The sequence below is a fragment of the Rhincodon typus genome, chromosome 23, assembly GCF_021869965.1.
Source record: "Rhincodon typus isolate 14 chromosome 23, sRhiTyp1.1, whole genome shotgun sequence".
In the NCBI taxonomy this organism is placed as follows: domain Eukaryota; kingdom Metazoa; phylum Chordata; class Chondrichthyes; order Orectolobiformes; family Rhincodontidae; genus Rhincodon; species Rhincodon typus.
Window position 1 is genome coordinate 30847918 of NC_063354.1, and position 19923 is coordinate 30867840.

The 19923-nt window shown below is 41.2% G+C and overlaps 1 protein-coding gene across 1 annotated transcript; it reads left to right on the plus strand.

The window, feature by feature from the left end:
* The first annotated feature begins 640 nt into the window (after positions 1-640).
* On the plus strand, positions 641-19492 carry tvp23b (trans-golgi network vesicle protein 23 homolog B (S. cerevisiae)). The gene is made up of 7 exons (XM_020519845.2): positions 641-719; positions 1262-1344; positions 7984-8128; positions 10407-10496; positions 14751-14882; positions 15347-15475; positions 18834-19492. The coding sequence occupies exons 1-7, from the start codon at positions 708-710 to the stop codon at positions 18861-18863; spliced, it is 621 nt and encodes a 206-aa protein (XP_020375434.1). The 5' UTR covers positions 641-707; the 3' UTR covers positions 18864-19492.
* The last annotated feature ends 431 nt before the right edge of the window (positions 19493-19923 follow it).

Consider the following 19923-nt stretch of genomic DNA (forward strand, 5'->3'; position numbering starts at 1 on the left):
TCTGTATGAACGAGTTGGACCGTGCTGCCTGACTTTGACTCTATCCAACAATATACAAGGCTGTGATAACAAGGTGTACAGCTGGATGAACACAGCAGGCCAAGCAGCATCAGAGGAGCAAGAAGGCTGACGTTTCGGGCCTAGACCCTTCTTCAGAAACTTGGGTCTAGGTCCGAAACGTCAGCCTTCCTGCTTCTCTGATGCTGCTGGGCCTGCTGTGTTCATCCAGCTCTACACCTTGTTATCTCGGATTCTCCAGCATCGGCAGTTCCTACTAGCTCTGAAACAATGAACACAGTAGGCCAAGCAGCATCATAGGAGCAGAATGGCTGACGTTTCGGGCCTAGACCCACAAGGCTCACTGAATGTCTAGTGCCACACTGAGCCACATCCCCATCTCCGAGCCATGAGCCTGTTAAAGTCTCACCATAAAGAGAGATTCCCAATGTGATGAACAGAACACAGTGACTGGGTTCAGACACCTTCAGTGAAGTGTGACTCAACGCCAACAACATTAGATATTATCCTGAAACGAGCTGCAGGAGTCGCTCGCTCGCGCACTCACCACCTACCACGCCTGCGCACTGGCCTCTGTCCGCTCAGGCGCAGCGCAGCCACCTAAACCCGGGGGGGAGGGGCGGGACCTGAATGGTAAACAAGGGTCACGTGGTCCGGAAGTTGTTGTCAATGGCGGAGGAGAGAGAAGGATGATGCGGCAGGTGCGGGGGGAGAGAAAGAAACACGCAGACAGACAGAGGGAGGGATTGATAGAGAGAAAGGGGAAGGAGAAAGGGATTGATAGAAAGAAACATACGGACAGACATTGATAGAAAGACAGAGCGGGGGGAAGGATAGATAGACGGGAGGGGAGAGAGCGAGGGGGTGAGAGTGGAGTGCTGTGCTGTGGGGATGGGGAAAGGAGACGAGGATAAACTGACAGGGTGGAGAGAGGGTAGGAAGTTGGGGGGAAGAGAGATAAAGCGAGAAGGATAATGGTAGAGGAGGAAGATAGAGTGACAGGGTGGAGAGGAGAGGGATGTGGATAGAGGGTGGAAAGGGATGTGAGAGGGGGTCCTGGGGGTACAGAGACTGCCTATCTCACCTCCCTAGGGCCCTGACCCCTGTCGCCTCCCTGGGTCTGGAACCCTGACCACCCCCCCCCCCCACCTCTAAAGGGCACTGACGAATGACACCCTTAACTCCCACCCTCTTGCTTCACTCACTCACTCACTTCTGTCTATCTATCTTTGCCCTCCTGCAGGAATCCAGTGACGAGGCGGAAGATGTTTCACTTTTTGATGCTGATGATGAAGGACAGAGAAAATCCAAAAGGAAGAGGATCCGGTAATACTGATGGGGTGGGATTCTGCAGTCCACATTTGGGTCAGTGGATTTGCAACAACCTTAGTGTCTGCTTCTTGGATATCATTATCATTGTCATTGACCTGTCTTCACCATGAGAGATAGGAACAGGAGCAGGCTGTTCAGCCCGTCAGCCCGTTCCATCATTCATAACAGATCCAACATTCCTCATGTCTGTTTTCCTGCCCTTTCCCCATAATCTCTGATTCCCTTACTGATCAAGATTGTTCTGAAAGCAGCCTGGTTAAGTGAAAAAGTTCACAATATAAAACTTTTTGTGTTTGATACCACAGCAAGAAACTTTAATGTTTGCCCTGCTCAGTGCCAGAAAATGCACCTACTTCCTCCTTTATTGTATTATCAGAGCAAAGAGCAATTTGCCAAGTCAATATCTGATTTAAATATGTATATTTTATATTCATCAAATATATTAGAAACATAATTTTCCAGGGAACATAACAGAAACTAATACTGATTTTTAATAATTGGCCCTGTGTGGGGCACAGTTTTGCTTAGGGGAGTAAAAGTCATGCATATTTTTGCTGAAGCTGTAAATTTTCTCATTGTTCATTCTGGACTGTTTTATTGCGTTATTATTCATTGTCAATGTATAGTTAATTTATCAAACTTTGTGTATAGCCTCTTCATCGGAATATGTTAGTTTCGACTTCTAAATGTCAAGCTTTCCAAAATATCTTTTTTTGTATGTATCATAAGGTAACAAGTGGGGTGTTCGCTAATTGTGCAATGTTTAGCCTGTCTATTAAATGCTGCTTCTGTTCTTTGACATATAAGTTGCGCTGTGTTGTAGGTTCATCAGGTTTTAGGTATGCCTGCTGCTGCTCCTGATCTGTCCTCCTGTACTGTTCATTCAACCAAGGGTTGATTCTCCCAGCTTGATGGTAATGGTAGAGTGTGGGATATGTTGGGCCATGACGTTGCAGGTTGTAGTTAAGTATAACTGAGGCTGTTAATAGCCCCTAGTGTTCTATGGATGCCTAGTTGCTACAGCTATTCCTAAATCTATTCCATTCAGTACAGTGGTAGTGCCACATGACCTAAGTTTAACATGGGACTTCTGTCTCCACAAGGACAGTCAGGTAGTCACTTTCACCAATATTATTATGGGCAGATGCATCTGTAGCATGTAGATAGGTGAGGATAAGGTCAATTGTTGGTTCCCTTGCAACCTGTCACAGTCTAGCAGCCATGCCCTTTAAAACTCAGCCGGCTTGGTCATTAGTGGCACTTCTGAGTAACTCTTCATTATGAACATTGAAGTCCCTTGCTCATGGTAGGCTCTGCACCCATGCCACCTCATGCTCTGTCCATGGAGGAGTACTGATTCATCAGTCAGTAGAAATGAGCAGGAGGGTGTTCCCTTGCCCATGTTTGACTTAATGCTGTGAGATTTCTTGGGATCTGGAGTCAATGTTAAGGATTCCCAGACAAGTCCATCCTGACTTTATACCATTGTGTCACCACCTCTGTTGGGTCTGTCTTGCCAATGGCCTGGGCCATATTCGGGGTAGTGATGCCCATGACAGTGTAAGGTATGATTCCATGAAAATAGCTGTCAGGCTGTTGCTTGACTAACCTGTGAGGCAGTTCTTCTGGTTTTGGCTCTGGACCCCAGGTGTTGTTAAAGAGGACCTTGCAGGGTTGACAGGGCTGTGTATGCCTTTGCCATATCCAATGCCTATGTTGAATTTAGATGCTTCCTTAATAGCTCTCCTATAGTGGTTTGATACAACTGAGTGTCCATTTCAGAGGGCTATGGTATGGAGCCACAAGAAGGCCATACCAAGTAAGGACAGATTGTCTTTTCACACAGATATTAGTGAGCTAGAAGAGTTTTAATGACAAACATTAAAAGCTTCATGGTCATGATCACTGGATCTGGCCTTTAGTTTAAGATTTATTAATTGAATTTAAATTCCAACCATGTCCTCAGAGCTTCAACCTTGGCCTCTGAACTGCTAGTCAGTGACATTGCTGCCATCCCATTGCACCGCCGCCCCCCACCCACAAGCCCCATACCTGAACATGTTTTGTTACTTTTGTCTTTGGTTACCTTCCAATGTACTTTGTCAACAAAACCTTAATTGTTTCTGCTTAAACTTGTCCTTGGCTCTCATTAGTTTGGCTTGTGTGATCAGACATTGGCAATTTTGCATGTGCAAAGTCATGAAATTTTGACTCAGCTTCAAAATGTAGTTGCTAAATAAATATTTAAATAAAGTTTATTGTCATGCTTTTGAATTCTTAGAAGTTTCCTATCACAAACTGCTTGTTGCGGATAACTCTAAGCTTGTAGTTCTATCTATTCGGAATGAGGCGAGTTCAGTTGTTGCTTTTTGGCAGCGCTGGATCATGGAATCACCCCAATGTCTGATTTCAGAATGGGAAGGCTGCAGAAATTTCTGAGGTTACCTTTGGTCAATCATTAATTTAAAGACGACTGTTGAGACTTTGCATTGCTCACTGTTGTGAGAGAACACAATCTAATGCCAGAACAAAATAGAGTGAGCTTCTTTGGAGGAAGGAATCTGCTTTTCCTTTGCTGTGGAATTGGGTCAAGATTTTTATCCTCCAAACTTTGCTGCAAAATTCTTCAGCCTTTGTTATTTATATTGAACTTTATGTGAAAGTGCGTGCAAAGTGGTTATTATTGTATTCTTAAACAATCAAAGTAGTGAAAATCTTCCTTGCATAATATCACTTTAAATGCAATGAACTTTCTCAAGTTGAACAATATTATAAATATTCTGCTTTACTTATAGTAGACTGGAGAAATTTCTCAGCAAACTTGCTCTGTCAAAAAGTGAAACTATGTTTGTTTGACTTGCAATACATAAGGCTTCAACACAATGTGAAAGAAGACTTTTCACTCAGAGCAGTGGATGTTTTCTAGAGATTAAGGGCTGCTGTTTAAGGTCCAAATGTGCAAAGATTGGAGTTGTTTGATAGGTGGCAGGAAACCAAAATGAAAGTGCAATGTGTCTGTTCGTGCAGTGGTTGAGGTTTTAAACAAAAATGCATTAACATATTATTGTTGGGTTAACCAGCTAGATTCAGCAAGTATAGTGATGACCCATATGAGCTGATTTTTAGCTCTAGCATTTAAAGGGATCTCAAAATGATAGATTTGATGGATTTTGGATTGGGGAGCTTATGGTTCTCTTTATAGTTGTATTTCTGCTGCACGTTCATGGAGTGGACACCTTTGTAGTGGGCGAAAGCTCTGGCTGACCTGCAAGTGCCTTAATATGTGCAGTTGATGATGCCCTGATAGAGGGAAGGCTGTCTGTAACTCTGAATCTGAGTGTCTGCTCACCCTGGCTGGCATCACCAGTGACAAAGTTGACATAACTACCTCTCCTCTCAAACAAGCCACCAATAACTTGTCTAATGCGTGATTAGCTGTTGACTCAGTGATATTCAGTAAGTGTCTTCGGTAGAACCCCTGGAATGAACCTGAGGTAAAGGAGTTGAGGGCAGTGGTGACTTTAACACTTAATTTAAGATGATGCAGATCTGTTCTGGTATGCTGCAAATGTTTGCCACCACTGGAGATAAGGGCTTGAAGCTTCTGAGATCCTGGTATTTCAATGTGTCAAAGAAGCTTATCCTCCTCCTGTTGGGATCTGCACCTCTCTGCTCATTCCCAATCCCTCCAGTGAGGAGTAAATACTTTCTGCTGGTGCTGTTCTTCTTTTGTTGATGATACTATAGGTTAATTTAATCTTCATCAGAGATCTCAATCGAAACAGCATAAGTGACATGAATGCTGATCTCAGTAGTTAAAGTGGAGATCAGGCATACAAATCTCAAGTTGTCAAAGTGACCTCCCAGTACAAGTACTGTGAACAAAGTCTCAATGAGAAGGAGGCAGCTTTGAGACCCCAGTACTTATTGACTTGGTTGTCCTTCACAGCTTTAGCTCAGGGTATCAAATGCATGGCAGCATCTTGTGGTGCAGTGGTAGTGTCCCACTTTCTGGGCCAGATGGTACTGGGTTCAAGTCCTACCTACCATGGAAGTGTGTCATAACATGTCCAAGCAAGTCGCTTAGTAGCACAATGGTAGAGCCCATGCTCTGAGCTATGACGCCAAGGATCAAGTTCCACCTACTCCAGAGATGTGTGATAATGTCTGTTAACAGTTTGATTTAGAAAATATTTACAAAATGCAAGAGGGTGGTGGGCCAAAAGAGCCTGTGAGAAATCAAAGGCAATGATGAAAAGTCATCCTGTCCATACTAGATAGTATATGGCTCCTCCATTGTCCATATGAGGCTGAACATTTTGAAAACACAAGTGTCACTAAACGTGGTGGGAAATTAATGCATAGGTCTGATTGCAGGAATAGAGGGTGTGGATGGGGCAAAATCTCTGAGGGGCTGCCCCTCTTATCACAGGTTCTGTTTTCCTCAAGCTCATTGCTCCAACTCCTCAAATCACAGGTTCCTTCTTTGCTGATATAGCCATCCATCCAGGGACTTATTCTATGACTGACACTTAGCTACACTCTCTTTCTCTTTCGCTCACTCTCTCTCTCTCTCACACAGGCTGGGGCTCTTGGCTAACCTTTCACCATTTTTGCAGCAACAGTTTGGGTGAGTTTGCGTGATTCCATTTGAAATGAGGTGAGAAATGGAGAAAATTTGCAGAAGTGCTGATTATGAAGAGTGTTGGGATTCCTGATCATTGTAGTGCCATTCCTTATCTGATGGTTAGTTTGGAGCTGCAACATTAAGTGATGTGCATTCCCCTTGTTGCGCAGCTGGACCTTTGAAAGTCAGTATCCTGTTGTGTTCTTCAGCGTTCACTTCAGACTGGTAGTGGAAGAAGCTTGAAGTTTGCGGAGCAAAAGCGTAGAATGTTGGAGAGTGCGAATTGCTTGTGATTATTTTTGAAAGGGCAGCAGGTGTGAGACACATTTACAATAACGTACCTTGTGTTACATAATTAGATGTTTCATTTTGGAAACCTGTGTAAAGACAATGTATTTTTAGTTCCTCTGTTTTTGGACTGCAAACACCAAGAAGATACTGCTTTAAACTAAAGAGAAGTCTGCAACTTTAAAAATAATGTTTACTGGAACACATTGGGGTGTATGAAGTGTTCTGTTTTTCTTGGAAAGCGAGAGTAAAAGCAGACAGAAAGAGCCAACAGGTTCTGAGCTAAAAGAAAACTACTAGACAACAATGTTCTGTTTGACTCCTGGTGAGTCCATGGCCATGGTGAGTCCACGACCATGGCTTGTGCAGGGCCAGTGTAGCTGAGAACCATCTAATCTGCAAAGAGAAAGCACAGGAAAATCTCTCTCTGTTTCTCTCTCATGTGGAGATCTGGAAAGTCTCTAACAACAGCTAACTGTCTTCCAGCCAATCCGGTACTGAAGGAGGAATAAAACGCCTCTGAAGACAGTGAAAGGACGAATTCTCAACCAGTGAATGAAAGAGAGCATCTTCAACCTCTTATCAGCAAAAAACTAAAATAGGATAGAAAGAAAGTAGCACGTTGAATCCTATGGTCCAGACTGGTGCTATCAAACTGTCTTTCCCGATTTAGTTTTTTTTCTCTTCTGTTTGTGAAGGGGATTTTAATGATGGGAGTGAGTTTAAGTTTGACTTACAACTAAGTAATTCATAATTTCTAATTGTCATCGGTTACAGACAATTTGCATGTAATAAACAATTATTTTCTTGTTAGGTTCAGAAAACTGTCTTGTATTTTCTTTGATCATGAGCTTGTCAGTCAGGTAAGTTGGGCACCTTGGAGAGTTTAATTCAACCTTTTCACAAATGTGATGACCCTAGGAATAGTGGAGTTCAATTTCCAGCAAACTATCCCAGATAGTCATGACATAATGTATAAGTGATTTATTCATGATAAATTAACAAAACGTGTTCATTATAAGATAAGTTTATAGGAAAGTGCTGCCTGGATTCTAAGTTAGAAGACTTAATATTATACAAATACTCTGTCTTTGATACTTGTGCTATCTTACCTATCTAAAGCACAGAACTATTAAAGGATTTCAACAGAAGTACAGGGGGTAATATAACTACATAGCTGTGTCATTTAATAAAGGAGTTTGTGAGAATTAAAGAAAAAAGCCCTGAAAACCAAAAAATAGGCCTTGAGAAAAATTATTTTCATCCCTGATTCATCTCCCTCGGTTGCTGTGTTCTCAACCTTACTTTCACTGATGAGTTCCAGGAAACCTGTGCATCAATAGGTAAATTCCAAAACATGTTAATACCATTGCGGTTAACTTATTAAAGTTCACAGTTTGCCTCTTAAATTTCCTGCATGCAGTGTAAAACACTGTAGATACTTGTGGAACATGGTGGTTTGGAGTTGATGTGCGGATGTATTGTGCAGTTTCCTCCTTTTTAATTCTCCCATCCACAGCCAAACCCTACCACTGGGTAACATCTGTCTCTGACACTGTTTTGTATTATTTGTAACAGTACAACGTATAAACTGTTGAATAAAGTTGTAATTTCTTGCCATGAATTATCCCGCACGGGTTGGTATTATATATATGCAGTTGCAGTAGTGAATTGTTAGAGATCAGTGGATTTACTGAAAACAAATTCTCTTCTTCAAGGCATCCAGTGGCTTGCTTCTTCCACCTGTTTTTCCGGATTAGTGCAATAGTTGTCTACCTTCTTTGTGAATTTCTGAGCAATAGCTTCATTGCCTGCTTTGTGACAATAATATTGCTTCTATCATGTGACTTCTGGACTGTAAAAGTAAGTAACCTTTGGAATATCGAATTTCAACATTCATTAAAAGAAAATTGTCTGTTTTGTTGAACATTGTTGCTTGTGAATTGTGACCTATCCAGTGCAATGTTCCAACTCGATAATTGTAAGAAAAATATATTAGAAAAACTGTTCAGTAACAATTTCTTTTAGGAGTTAGAAAAGGCCAATTTGTAAAATGTGACTTTTTTTCATTGGTTTTAAGTCAGCAAAACTCACCATATCCCTCAATATTTTCTCTTCACTCAGACATATGTCTAATTGCAACTAAAACTCATCTATTTGTTTCATTTGCTTCACTATTAATTTATTCTTTATGTCGAATGCATTTTTATAAAAGAGCAGGTAAGGTGATTTTTTTTTTTTTTTTTTGTTTTACCCCTCTTCCTCTTGGGCTTCCTTGTTTTTAATCTTTCCTGGTGTTTAAATCTTAGCAGTTTGCCATTCTGGTGCTTGCATTCAGGCTTGTGTAACTTTTGTTTGGAAATTAGTGGAATAGGCAATACGCGGCATGGGTTGGAGGTCACTGAGGCACCTGGGGTCTCATGAATGTGTGGTTCAATAGCTTTACCTTTTTCACTAATTAAATATAGGAGCCCTATGGTGCAGAAAGAGGCTATTCGGCCCATCGAGTCTGCACCGAAGATCATTCCACCCAGACCTACCTTTCAACCCTATTGCCATAACTCTGCATTTACCATGGTTAATCCACCTATCCTGCACATCCCAGGGCACTACAGGGCAATTTAACATGGCCAATCCACATAACCTGCATATCTTTGGACTGTGGAGGGAAACCCACATGGACACTGAGAGAACATTTAAACTCCACACAGTCACCCAAGGCTGGAATTGATCCCGGTCCCTGGTGTTGTGAGGCAGCGTGCTAATCACTACCACCGTGCCGCCTTGTAATGTGAGTGGTGAGCTTTAGTTATATAGTTACGATGTTGCTATAGGAATGCAATGGCTAGGATTTTACAGTTGTAATGACAGTAAAATTGAAACTGTTTGCTGCGATTATGCTGTAAAATTCTAGACATTACTGTCAGTGATACCGCTCTGTTCTGGATATGAATCCTAGAAATCAATTGAATTGATTTAATTTCTATTTTGTAGGCTGTAATCTCACAGAACCACCCCAAAAAATCTAACTGCTTGCAATAGATGCAACGGAGTTTTTAATAGCATGACAAGTTATAATTGCTGCTGACCAAGCTCTCTGACCCTGAAAAACTACCATTTATATTGCAAAATGTTCACATATAGTGTGGATCAGAGAAAATTTTGTGGATCTTTAAAACTAGTTTTTGACATTATTCCTCTGTGTCTCAATCTTTATTTTCATTTCTCTAAAACTATGCAAAAATAAGTGAAAGTACCTGAGAATTCTGCAGTGTGATTAACTGCTTAATCTAGTTGATATCATCTGTCCTGGTGTCAGAATGAAATTAACGTGAGAACAGGTTGAATCTTCATCATAGGGATGCCTAGATCTTCATAGGGAGCATTTTGTAAGCTTGTCTGCCCAGATTTTGTGGTCAGCAGATTAGTTCAGATGTAACCATTTTGCTATAAGCTTGTTGTTGTCCAGTATATTAAGTTGAGTATTATTTATCTGTAATGAATAGTAATGTAAATGTTCAAATCCTAGAATCCCTGCAGTGTAGAAGCAGGCCAGACGGCCCATCGAGTCTACACCCTGTGAAGAGCATTCCACCCAGACTCGCCCCCTGTCCTCCATCCTCTCCCTCTAACCCTGCGTTTCCATGGCAAATCCACCTAGCCTGCACATCCCTGGACATTATGGGCAATTTAGAATGGCCAGTCCACCTAACCTGCACTACTTTGGACTGTGGGAGCAAACCCATGCAGGCACGGGGAGAATGTGCAAACAGACAGTCACCTGAGGGTAGAGAATCAAACCCGTGCCCCTGGTGCTGTGAGGCAGCAGTGCTAACCACTGACCCCCCGTGCTGCCTCTTCCCATGCAGATTTTATTAAAGTAATATGTAGCAGTTCTGTTTGTTAGCTACTATTTGAAGTTGACTGTCCAATTTACAAATGAGTCTGAACGTTGCTACAGCATATTTGAATTGGTGAACTGTTTTAAATCTTTGAGATAAATCTTAAAGGTACATTCAGCTTAAAAAAAACTCAATGTTCATGTGAGATATATATGGAAATTTATTGTGCTTGCACAGTATATATTAATGTGCAAATATACTCTTCCAATGATCCTGTGCTGTTTGTATCTCTGGTCCAGAATATCACTGGTAGATTACTGGTGGGGTTACGCTGGTGGAACCAGGTTGATGATGATGGAAAGAGTCACTGGGTCTTTGAGGCGAAGAAGGTATGACAAAAGTTGTTTCTTTTATTTAGAGGAGACCAAAAAGTAAGAGTGTGTGTGTAGGGGCAGGGGTAGACCATCCGGGTCTGTTAAGCCTGCTGTACCATTCAATGCCTGATCTTGGACTTCACTTTCAATTTCCTGTTCTGTATAGTCAATGACGGAGCATCTTCAACCTCCTAGGGTAGAGAATTACAAAGATTCACAACTCTTTGAGTGAAGAAACTTATCTTGGTCCTAACTGATTGACCCCTTATTCTGTGACTGCGACTCCATGTTTTAGATTCCTCAAGCAGCAGCAACAATCTGTCTGTCTGCCCTGTCCAGCTCCTTCCAAATTATGAACATTCCATTGAGACCGCCTCTTATTTTTCTAAATGCCAGAGAAAGTAGGCCCAATTTACCCTTTCTTATCATAGGACAGCCGTTTCATCCCAGACCCCAACTATGATTTTTTGCTATACTGACTCCAATGCAAGTATCCCTTTGCTAAAAAATAGAAACTAAAGCTGTACACGCTGCTGTGGATGTGGCCTCACCAAAACTTTGTAGCCTTGTAACAAGACTTACTTATTCTTGTACTCTAGTCTCCAATAAACCATTTACCTTCCTAATTTCTTGCTGCACCTGCTTGTTAACTTGTGATTTCTTTGTATTAGCACACCCATTTACATTTATAAGTTTTACACCATCTGGGAGGAGAAATCTGCTTTTCATTTCTCATGATCAGTGAATAGCCTCTCATTTCCTTGTGTTTATAACCACTTCTGCCACCACATCCACCCACTGTCTGTATCTCTTTGCAATCTCTGTGTCCTTGTCTCACTTTGTGTTTCCATCTCACTTTGTATGGTCAACAAACTTGGATACATTACTTTCTGTCTCTTTGTCTAACTACAATATAGATAGTAAATAGCTGAGGCCGTAGTATTTATCAATGTGGCACTCCACCAATCACCGCTATCAACTGGAGGAGGTGCAAAGGAGATTCACCAGGTTGATTCCTGGGTTGGGACGGTTGGCTAATGAGGGATTATATTCATTGGAATTTAGACAAATGAGGGGGAGAGGGTGGGAGTTGGGGATCTGAGAGAAACATATAAAATTATGAAGGGAATAGGTAATATAGAAGCAGGGAGATTGTTTCTACTGGCAGGTGAAACTAGAACAAGAGGGTGTAATCTCAAAATTAGGGGGAACAGATTTAGGAATGAATTGAGGAGGAACTCCTTCACCCAAAGGATTGTGAATCTGTGGGATTCCCTGCCCAGTGAAGTAGTTGAGGCTACCTCATTGAATGTTTTTAAAGCTAAGACAGATAATTTTTTGAATAGTAATGGAATTAAGGGTTATGGTGAGAAGGTGGGTAAGTGGAACTGAGACCATGAAAAGGTCAGCCATGATCTTATTGAATGGCAGAGCAGGCTCGAAGGGCCAGATGGCCTACTCCTGCTCCTGGTTCTTATGTAACTTGAGAATGGTCCATGATTCATTATTCTTTGCCTATTGTTTATTCGCGGCCAGCCTTTTTTAGTCTATTTCCCCATTTAAATTTGGCCAGTTCTCTCCTCCTGTCTATGTAATTGGCTTTGTTTAAGTTTACATTTCTTGTTTGTGATTGAAATATGTTGCTTATAAACCCATGTGGAATTCAGTTGTACTATGATCGCTAGTTCCCAGTTTTACTTTTTGAGATTGCTAATTAACCCTGTGTCATTACACAATATTAGACATAAAATAGCTTTAGCCTGAGTTGTTTCCACAATATGTTTCTCCAAGGAACTGTCACAAAAACATTTTGCAAACTCGTCTTCCAGGTCACCATTGCCAATTTGATTAGTTCAGTCTTTGAAGCGTAAAGTCCTACACGATTATTCCATTGCTTTTGTAGCACACTGTAATAATTTCTTGTCTTACCTCTATTTAAAGTTTAATTACAAGCAGCTACTAATTCAACCACCCCACAATATCAATAAACATCTTTTTGAGAAGATTTGTAGCTGGGGTTGTGGATGAGGTTGTAGACTTGCTCGCTGAGCCGGTGTGTTTGATTGCAGACGTTTGTCACCCTGCTAGGTAACATCATCAGTGCGCCTCCAGTGAAGCGTTGGAGTTCTGTCCCACTTGTTATTTATATGCCTCAGTTTGCTGGGGTGGTTGGTATTTATTTCTGGTTCTGTTTATCAGTGGTTTGTATATTAGGTCCAGTTCAATGTGTTTGTTGAAGAAGTTCCGGTTGGAATGCCACATTTCCGGGAGTTCCTTGGTGTGTCTCTGTGCTATTATGGATGTGTTGTCCCAGTTGAATTTGTGTCCTTCTTTGTCCATATGTACTGAGACCAGTGAGAATTGGTCAAATCTCTTGGTAGCTAGTTGGTGTTCGTCTATCCATATTGTCAGTTTTCTTCCAGTTTGCCCTGTGTAATGTTTCTCACAGTCTTTGCATGGTATTTTGTACATTATGATAGTTTTATTGGCTGTGGGTATGGGATCCTGTACGTTCGTCAGTAGCTGTCGCAGGGTGGTTGTTGGTTTGTGGGCTACCCACTATACAACTCAAACTCTGTGTCCGCTATGTAGATGGCACCTTCGTGATTATCAAAAGCACAAGAATAGAAGAAACCCGCTGACACATAAACAACATCCTCACTGGAATAAAATTCACAAAAGAAGAGAACAACAACTGACAACCCTTCCTAGACATAATGGTAGAATGCAAGAACAACGGGGAACTTCAGACTAGCGTATATAGAAAGACCACACATATGGACCAGGTACTTAATTACTCCAACAACCACTCCGAACAGGCCACATCACACTGCAGCGATCCAGAATTGTGCAAAACAAAACAGAACAGGAGCACTTATACGGAGTTTTTGAAAGGAATGGATACCCAAAAAGCACAATCTGCCATTACCTCTGCGACAGACCACAACAAGAAGACACAACATGGCCAGACACACTAGTACCCCTACCATACATCAGAGATGACCACAAGACTACACAGCCCCCTAGGTATCAGGGTAGCCCACAAACCAATAACCATCCTGCGACAGCTACTGATGAACATAAAGGACCCCATACCCACAACCAATAAAACTAATGTAATATACAAAACACCATGCAAAGACTGTGAGAAACATTTCAAAGGCCAAACTGGAAGAAAACTGACAATAAGGATACACGGACACCAACTAGCCACCAAGAGACATGACCAATTCTCACTGGTCTCAGTACACATGGACAAAGAAGGACACAAGCTTGACTGGGACAACACATCCATAATAGCACCAGCCAAACAGGAACATGCCAGGGAATTCCTGGAGGTGTGGCATTCCAACTGGAACTTCTTCAACAAACACACTGAACTGGACCCGATATACAAACCACTGAAAAGCAGAACCGGAAGTAATGCCAATCACCCCAGCAAACCAAGGCATATAAATAACAAGGGGGACAGAACACCAACACTTCACCGGAGGCGCACTGACGATGTTACCCAGCAGGGTGACAAAACGTCTGCAATCAAACACACCGGATCGGCGAGCAAGTCTACAAGCTCATCAATTAACACCATTTATATGAGCTTCTGAATCCGATTTAATGCCCACTGCCTGCATTGAATTAGTACACCACAATACAATTAATTGTGGGCAAGGGCTCTTGTAGCACAGTGGTAGTGTCTTCATCTCTGATCTAGGAGGCCTAGGTTCAGGTCCCATCTGCTTTAGAGGTATATAGCAACATTTCTCTGCAGGTTCATTTGCAAATATCTTCAGAGTAAGTACTTTGGTGATCATGTAAGTTGAGACTTGGGCAGCATGCATGATATTATAGCGTAGGTCCCATTATGATCCCTTCTTGTATAGTCTGGTTCACTGGTAGGATGTGAGCACTGCTGTGATATAAACCTGTATTCCTTCGTTAAAATGGACAATTTGTATAGGACAAAAAAACTTCATAAGGTGTTTCCTTATTGATCATCCAAGTAAATCAACCTAGAAAGACAGCTGTTCAACTTGAATAAACATGAGCATAGCGCAGTACTTTTCAACAAACATGTTATGTTGAAAAGCTAAAATGCTTAAGTATAATTTTTAAACTATTTACACACATATCTAATTGAAGTTGAAATATGTTAAACCAAGCATGATAAGCATAGATCCCAAGTATTAGTTGGATTGATCTGAAGGAAGAGTAGAGTGTTTAATTATTCTGTCCTAAATTATGGAATCTTTCTCTGTTTGTTTTTCATAGCCTTCAAGTCAAGGGAAGAGAGTTTCTTCCGAAGCAGAATCCAAAATCTTCTGGTTAGGATTAATCATCTGCCCCATTCTGTGGGTCATTTTTGTCTTCAGCACATTCTTTTCCTTTAAGTTGAAATGGTTGGTAAGTTTTCACTGCTGCCTTAGTGTAATCATGTGGTTTAGATTTTTCTGATAAAAATTGTGTTGATCATTTTTAATGTATTTGCATGAATGCAAGCACTACAGATACGTTTTCTTTTTCTTGAGGGCTTACAATGCAGAGAAAGATTGTTCTACATATATCATTAAATATTGCTTTAAAAATTCATGCCATTCTTGAGATAAATTTGGAATGGTAGGGGTGGGAGAGGACAATAATAAATTAAAGGCAAAACACTGCAGATGCTGGAAATCTGAAACAAATACTGAAATTGCTGGAGAAATCCATCAGGTCAGGCAGCGTCTGTGCAGAGAGGAATAAACAATAATGATAGTGCAATGATGTTATTCTGCACACAGCTTTGCAAAATAAGTGGTACAAGGTGGGCATTGTTTTATGTGGCATATTTATGGAGTGTTCTTATCATTTTTCTTTCTTTGGAATAGGCTGTGGTTATCATGGGTGTTGCGCTTCAAGGATCAAATCTCTATGGTTACATAAAGTGTAAAATAGGAAGTGGGAAAAATCTAACTAGCATGGCTACCTCCTATCTGGGCCGCCAGTTTTTCAAGACGGTGAGTTTATTTTGAGACTCTTGTTACTTCATGACATTGAAGTGGGACGTTTACTGTTGTTATTACACTTAATTTGTAGGACTATTGTTATGACTATTGGTTCAACTATTGATGGAGAGCATTAACTTTAAAAAGTACTTTAGTTCCCAGTGACTGACTTAAAGGAATCACACAAAAAGCTTTCAAGTTTTCAGACTTTATAGTCTAAGCATTACTTAGTAGGTAATTACGTTCCTAAACTCTAAACTCCAAAAAAAAATCTGCATTTGTATGCTGACACGACCAATAACCCCACACCATGTATACATGGTCCAGTACACACTCCACAGAATTACAGTCTTTCACATAAAACAGTCCAAAGTCACTCCCAACTTGCAATGGGTTCATTTCTTCCTCTTTGACTGAAAAAAGTCGTGTGGCTCAGTTTTCTGAGGATTCAAAAATGGACTTCAGCAGAAAGGCTCATTCAGGTGATTTCTTATTTCTGCCATGTCAGGATGAATTTCTGCAGGTGCCTCTTTACCCGGAGGACAAGCTTGTATGAGCCTTTTGCCTGGTAGCTCACAGCGAACAACTTTTTTCATGCTGTGCACACTCTCTCTTTTGCTGTCTGTACCACCCTCTGTCACTCGTTCTCTGCCCTCGCCCTTCCTCTCGCTCGCCGCGCCACCCTCAGTCTGGAATAGAAAGCCCATTTCAGTAATGGTGCCTTTGTCAACTATCATCACTTGTTGTAAAAATTCTTCTGGCTTCCTAATGTCCTATAGGAAGGGAAATCTGCCATAGTTTTGTGGTCTGGTCTGCATTTGTGGCTCCACAACAATGTGGCTGGTTCTTAACTGCTGTCTGAAATGGCTGAGCACCCCTCTGATTGCAAGGGTAATTAGAGATGGGAAACAAATGCTGGCCTTATCAGTGACAGCCACATCCCATGAAAGGATTTTTAAAATGGTAGGGTGGGGATTGCAATAGTTGTTAAAGCTAAAGACATTTTCAGTCATATTTACAATCTGACTGCTTTAAAGTGGTGTAATATGAATTTCAAATTACACCTCTCCAACTCCTGAATCATAAGCTTGACATTATGTTGAGTGGAGCAGGTCAAATTAAAATATACCTTACAAACTGTGTTCAGAACCATTTCAGTGTTGATGTGACATGATTACAGATGTGGAGATCAAGGTTGCAAATGATGATTTATGACCAGTATATTTAGATCTATTGCAGCAACAGCAGCCCATTAATCTAGCAGTTCCAGTAAATGGGTTGTTCTCGCACCCAAGAGACTGCACAAGGCCTGTTTAATCTACATAGACAAAACATAAATGATCTTGACTGGATGCAACATGATGAGTGATGAGAAGTTTATTTTTGAGAGCTAACCAGGACAAAAAGGTCTGTACAGCTTCCTGTACAGAATAATCTGGAGTATGCGCATTGATATCTAATTCTGAAAGTGATGCAATAATTGATCTATCATGGTGTTAATGATGCTGTCAGTACTGGAGGTCAGCACTACTTATCTGCAGCATTTGTGTAAAATGACTCAGTTTAAAACCATTTTGATTTGCATTTTGGTGCCTGATTGAGGAAGTCTGGAAATGAGCACCTGACAGCACCTGGTGATAGAGCTGTTATATATGTAGACTTAGTGTGGTTGGAGCTGTTGTGGTGCAGTGGTAGTGTCCCTATCTCTGGACAGTGAGGCCTAAGTTCGAGTCCCACCTGCTGCAGAGTTGTGTAACAACATCTCTGAACGGGTTGTTTAGAAAATAGCTGGAGACGTAGCGTGTGCCAGGTTTTGTTATTTGAATGAGATAAATGACAAATTTTGTCTATTCTCATGAAAATCTGCCCTAATCGATGTCACTGGATAAGGAGGATGAACGTTTTTTATTAATTGTTCACAGGACATGGGCATCACAGGCTAGGTCAGTATTACTGCCTGTTCTTAAATCCCCTTGAGAAGGTGGATTGCTGCTACCTTGAGCCTCTGCAGTCCTTGGGGTGTGGGTGCACTCACAATGCTATAGCTAAGAAAGCTACAGGACTTTTACCCAGTGACCAAACAAACAGTGGTATAGTTCAAGTTAAGATGGTGTGTGACTTGGAGAGGAACTTTGAGGGTGATGTTACAAATGCACCTGCTGTCCGTTTCCTAACAAGTGGTATAAGTTACTGGTTTGAGAAGTGTTGCGAAACGAGCCTCGGTGAATTACTGCAATGTATCTTCTGGACATTATAGGTTGCTCCAATATATGTCAGTGGTGAAGGGAGTGAATGTAGATGGTAATGGATGGAATGTTCAGTCAAGCCACCTATTTTGTCCTGGATGGTGTTGAGCTTCTTGGGTGTTGTTGGAGCTGCACCCGCCCAGGAAGTGTTGAGAATTCCATCACACTCCTGACTTGTGCCTTGGATGGTGAACGGGCTTTGGGGAATAGGGAGGTGAGTTACCTGCTGCAAGATTCCTAGCCTGTCACCTGCGCTTGTCGTCTTTATGTTGATAGTCCAGTTCAGTTCAATATCTGGTCAATGGTAACCCTCAGAATGTTGAGACTCAGCAATGGCAACACCATCGAACTTCAAAGGGAGAGGGATAGCTTTTGCCTTGTTGGAGATTATCATTGCCTGGCACTTGTGAATTGCCATTTAGACTAAACTTGGATATTATCTAGGTCTTGCTGTAACAAACACAGACAGTGCCTGTCAGTATAGTGTGGAGCTGGAGGAACACAGCAGGCCAGGCAGCATCAGAGGAGCAGGAAAGCTGATGAAGGGTGTAAACCCGAAACATCAACTTTCCTGCTCCTCTGATGCTGCTGTGTTCCTCCAGCTCCACACTATACTGACTCTGACTCCGGCATCTCTGGTTCGTGCTATCTCACAGACTGTGCCTGTACCTGAGGAGTTAGGAATAGTGCTCAATGTTTTGCAATAATCAGTGACTGAGATGATTAACCCCCAACAATCACAATCAGTGTCCTTTGTGCGAAGTATGACTTTAAATGGGGAGCTTTCCCTTGATTTCCGTTGACTGCAGTTTTCCTAAGGCACTCTGTCAAATGCTGCCTTGATTTCATGCAGTCACTTGCATCTCTGTTCTTCAGTTCATTTTTGGACCAAAGCTACAGTGAGGTCAGGAACTTAGTGGTGCTGGCTGAACCCAAACTGAGCGTCACTGAGCTGGTTATTACTTCATGGCGCGATGGTGAAAATGACTGTCTAATTGTTGATATGCAGCTAACAATATACAGATCGTATTATCCTGATAGATTGCTACAATTTGTCCAACCAAGAATAGAGGTTTGTTTGAGGAGCCTGTCTGACGAAGTTCTTATCTTGTTTGACATTACAGGCAATGAAGAAGGAAAACACAGAATCTTAAAAGAAGCATGGAGTTTTGGAAAAGAAGCTTGACATGTCTTTTGTGTTGTGAATTTTGGAACTCTTTTTGTTGAAGATTGGCCTTTTTACATGTTTTTCCCTCTTTAATGTTCAAGAACCCATTTTGGGAAAATACAAAGATCAGATAAAATTGCAATCATCTCATTATTTGTAGCTTTTCTTCCTGTCTATTAATTATGAATTGGAAGTTACTGTTGTCTGTCTTAACTCAGATTGATTTAATTGTGCTCGAGTCTGAAATGAGCAAATTTAATTTTAGAATAATTCTGATTTTGTTTTTCTTGGTAAATAAACTATGTCTGGCGGAGGAATGGGTGAGAGAAGGAGAAATCTTTAATATTCCTTGGAGTGGGGGAGAACTAGCTCAAGTTTTAAACTTTTATAATAAACATCACAATGATATTTTGATGAGGGAAATTGTATTTAGAAAATGTCCTTTCTAATAAAATGATAGTCTGAGCGATCTATGAAGCATTTGAGCTCTTTAAGGAGAATGTATATACTTAGAGAATATCCTTTGTATGAACATAAAGCAGCCAGAGGAAAGCAGTTTCCAATTTATAATGTTATAGCAATAAATTCATGTTTAAATGCATGACATGTAATACACCACAGTAAATGGAAAATATTTACTTTTGTACAGATGTGATGGTGCAAACATTAAAACAGAATTTGGACAATTTTTGACTGCAATTGAAGCTATTAGATTTAGTCAGGAAATTACCCTCTCAAAGGACATACAATGGAGTTTCAGCTGATGTGCAGCTTAGAGATGAGCACCAGATAGTTACGACGCAATGTATGTAAATGTGACACAAAAGTGAAGTACTGCAGATGTTGGAAGCCTGGAAGTACTCAACAGGATAGGCAGCATCTGTGGAGAGAGACAGAGTCAAGGTTTTAGCTTGGGATGACCATTCATTGGAACTGAAGGCTGTGGCAAGGGAATTTCAGGATGAAGGTTTATTCATGGAAGAGTCGGAGGCCAAGCCAGTCCTTGTCCTTCAACACCATCCTCTTCCTGCCTGAACTTGTTATCG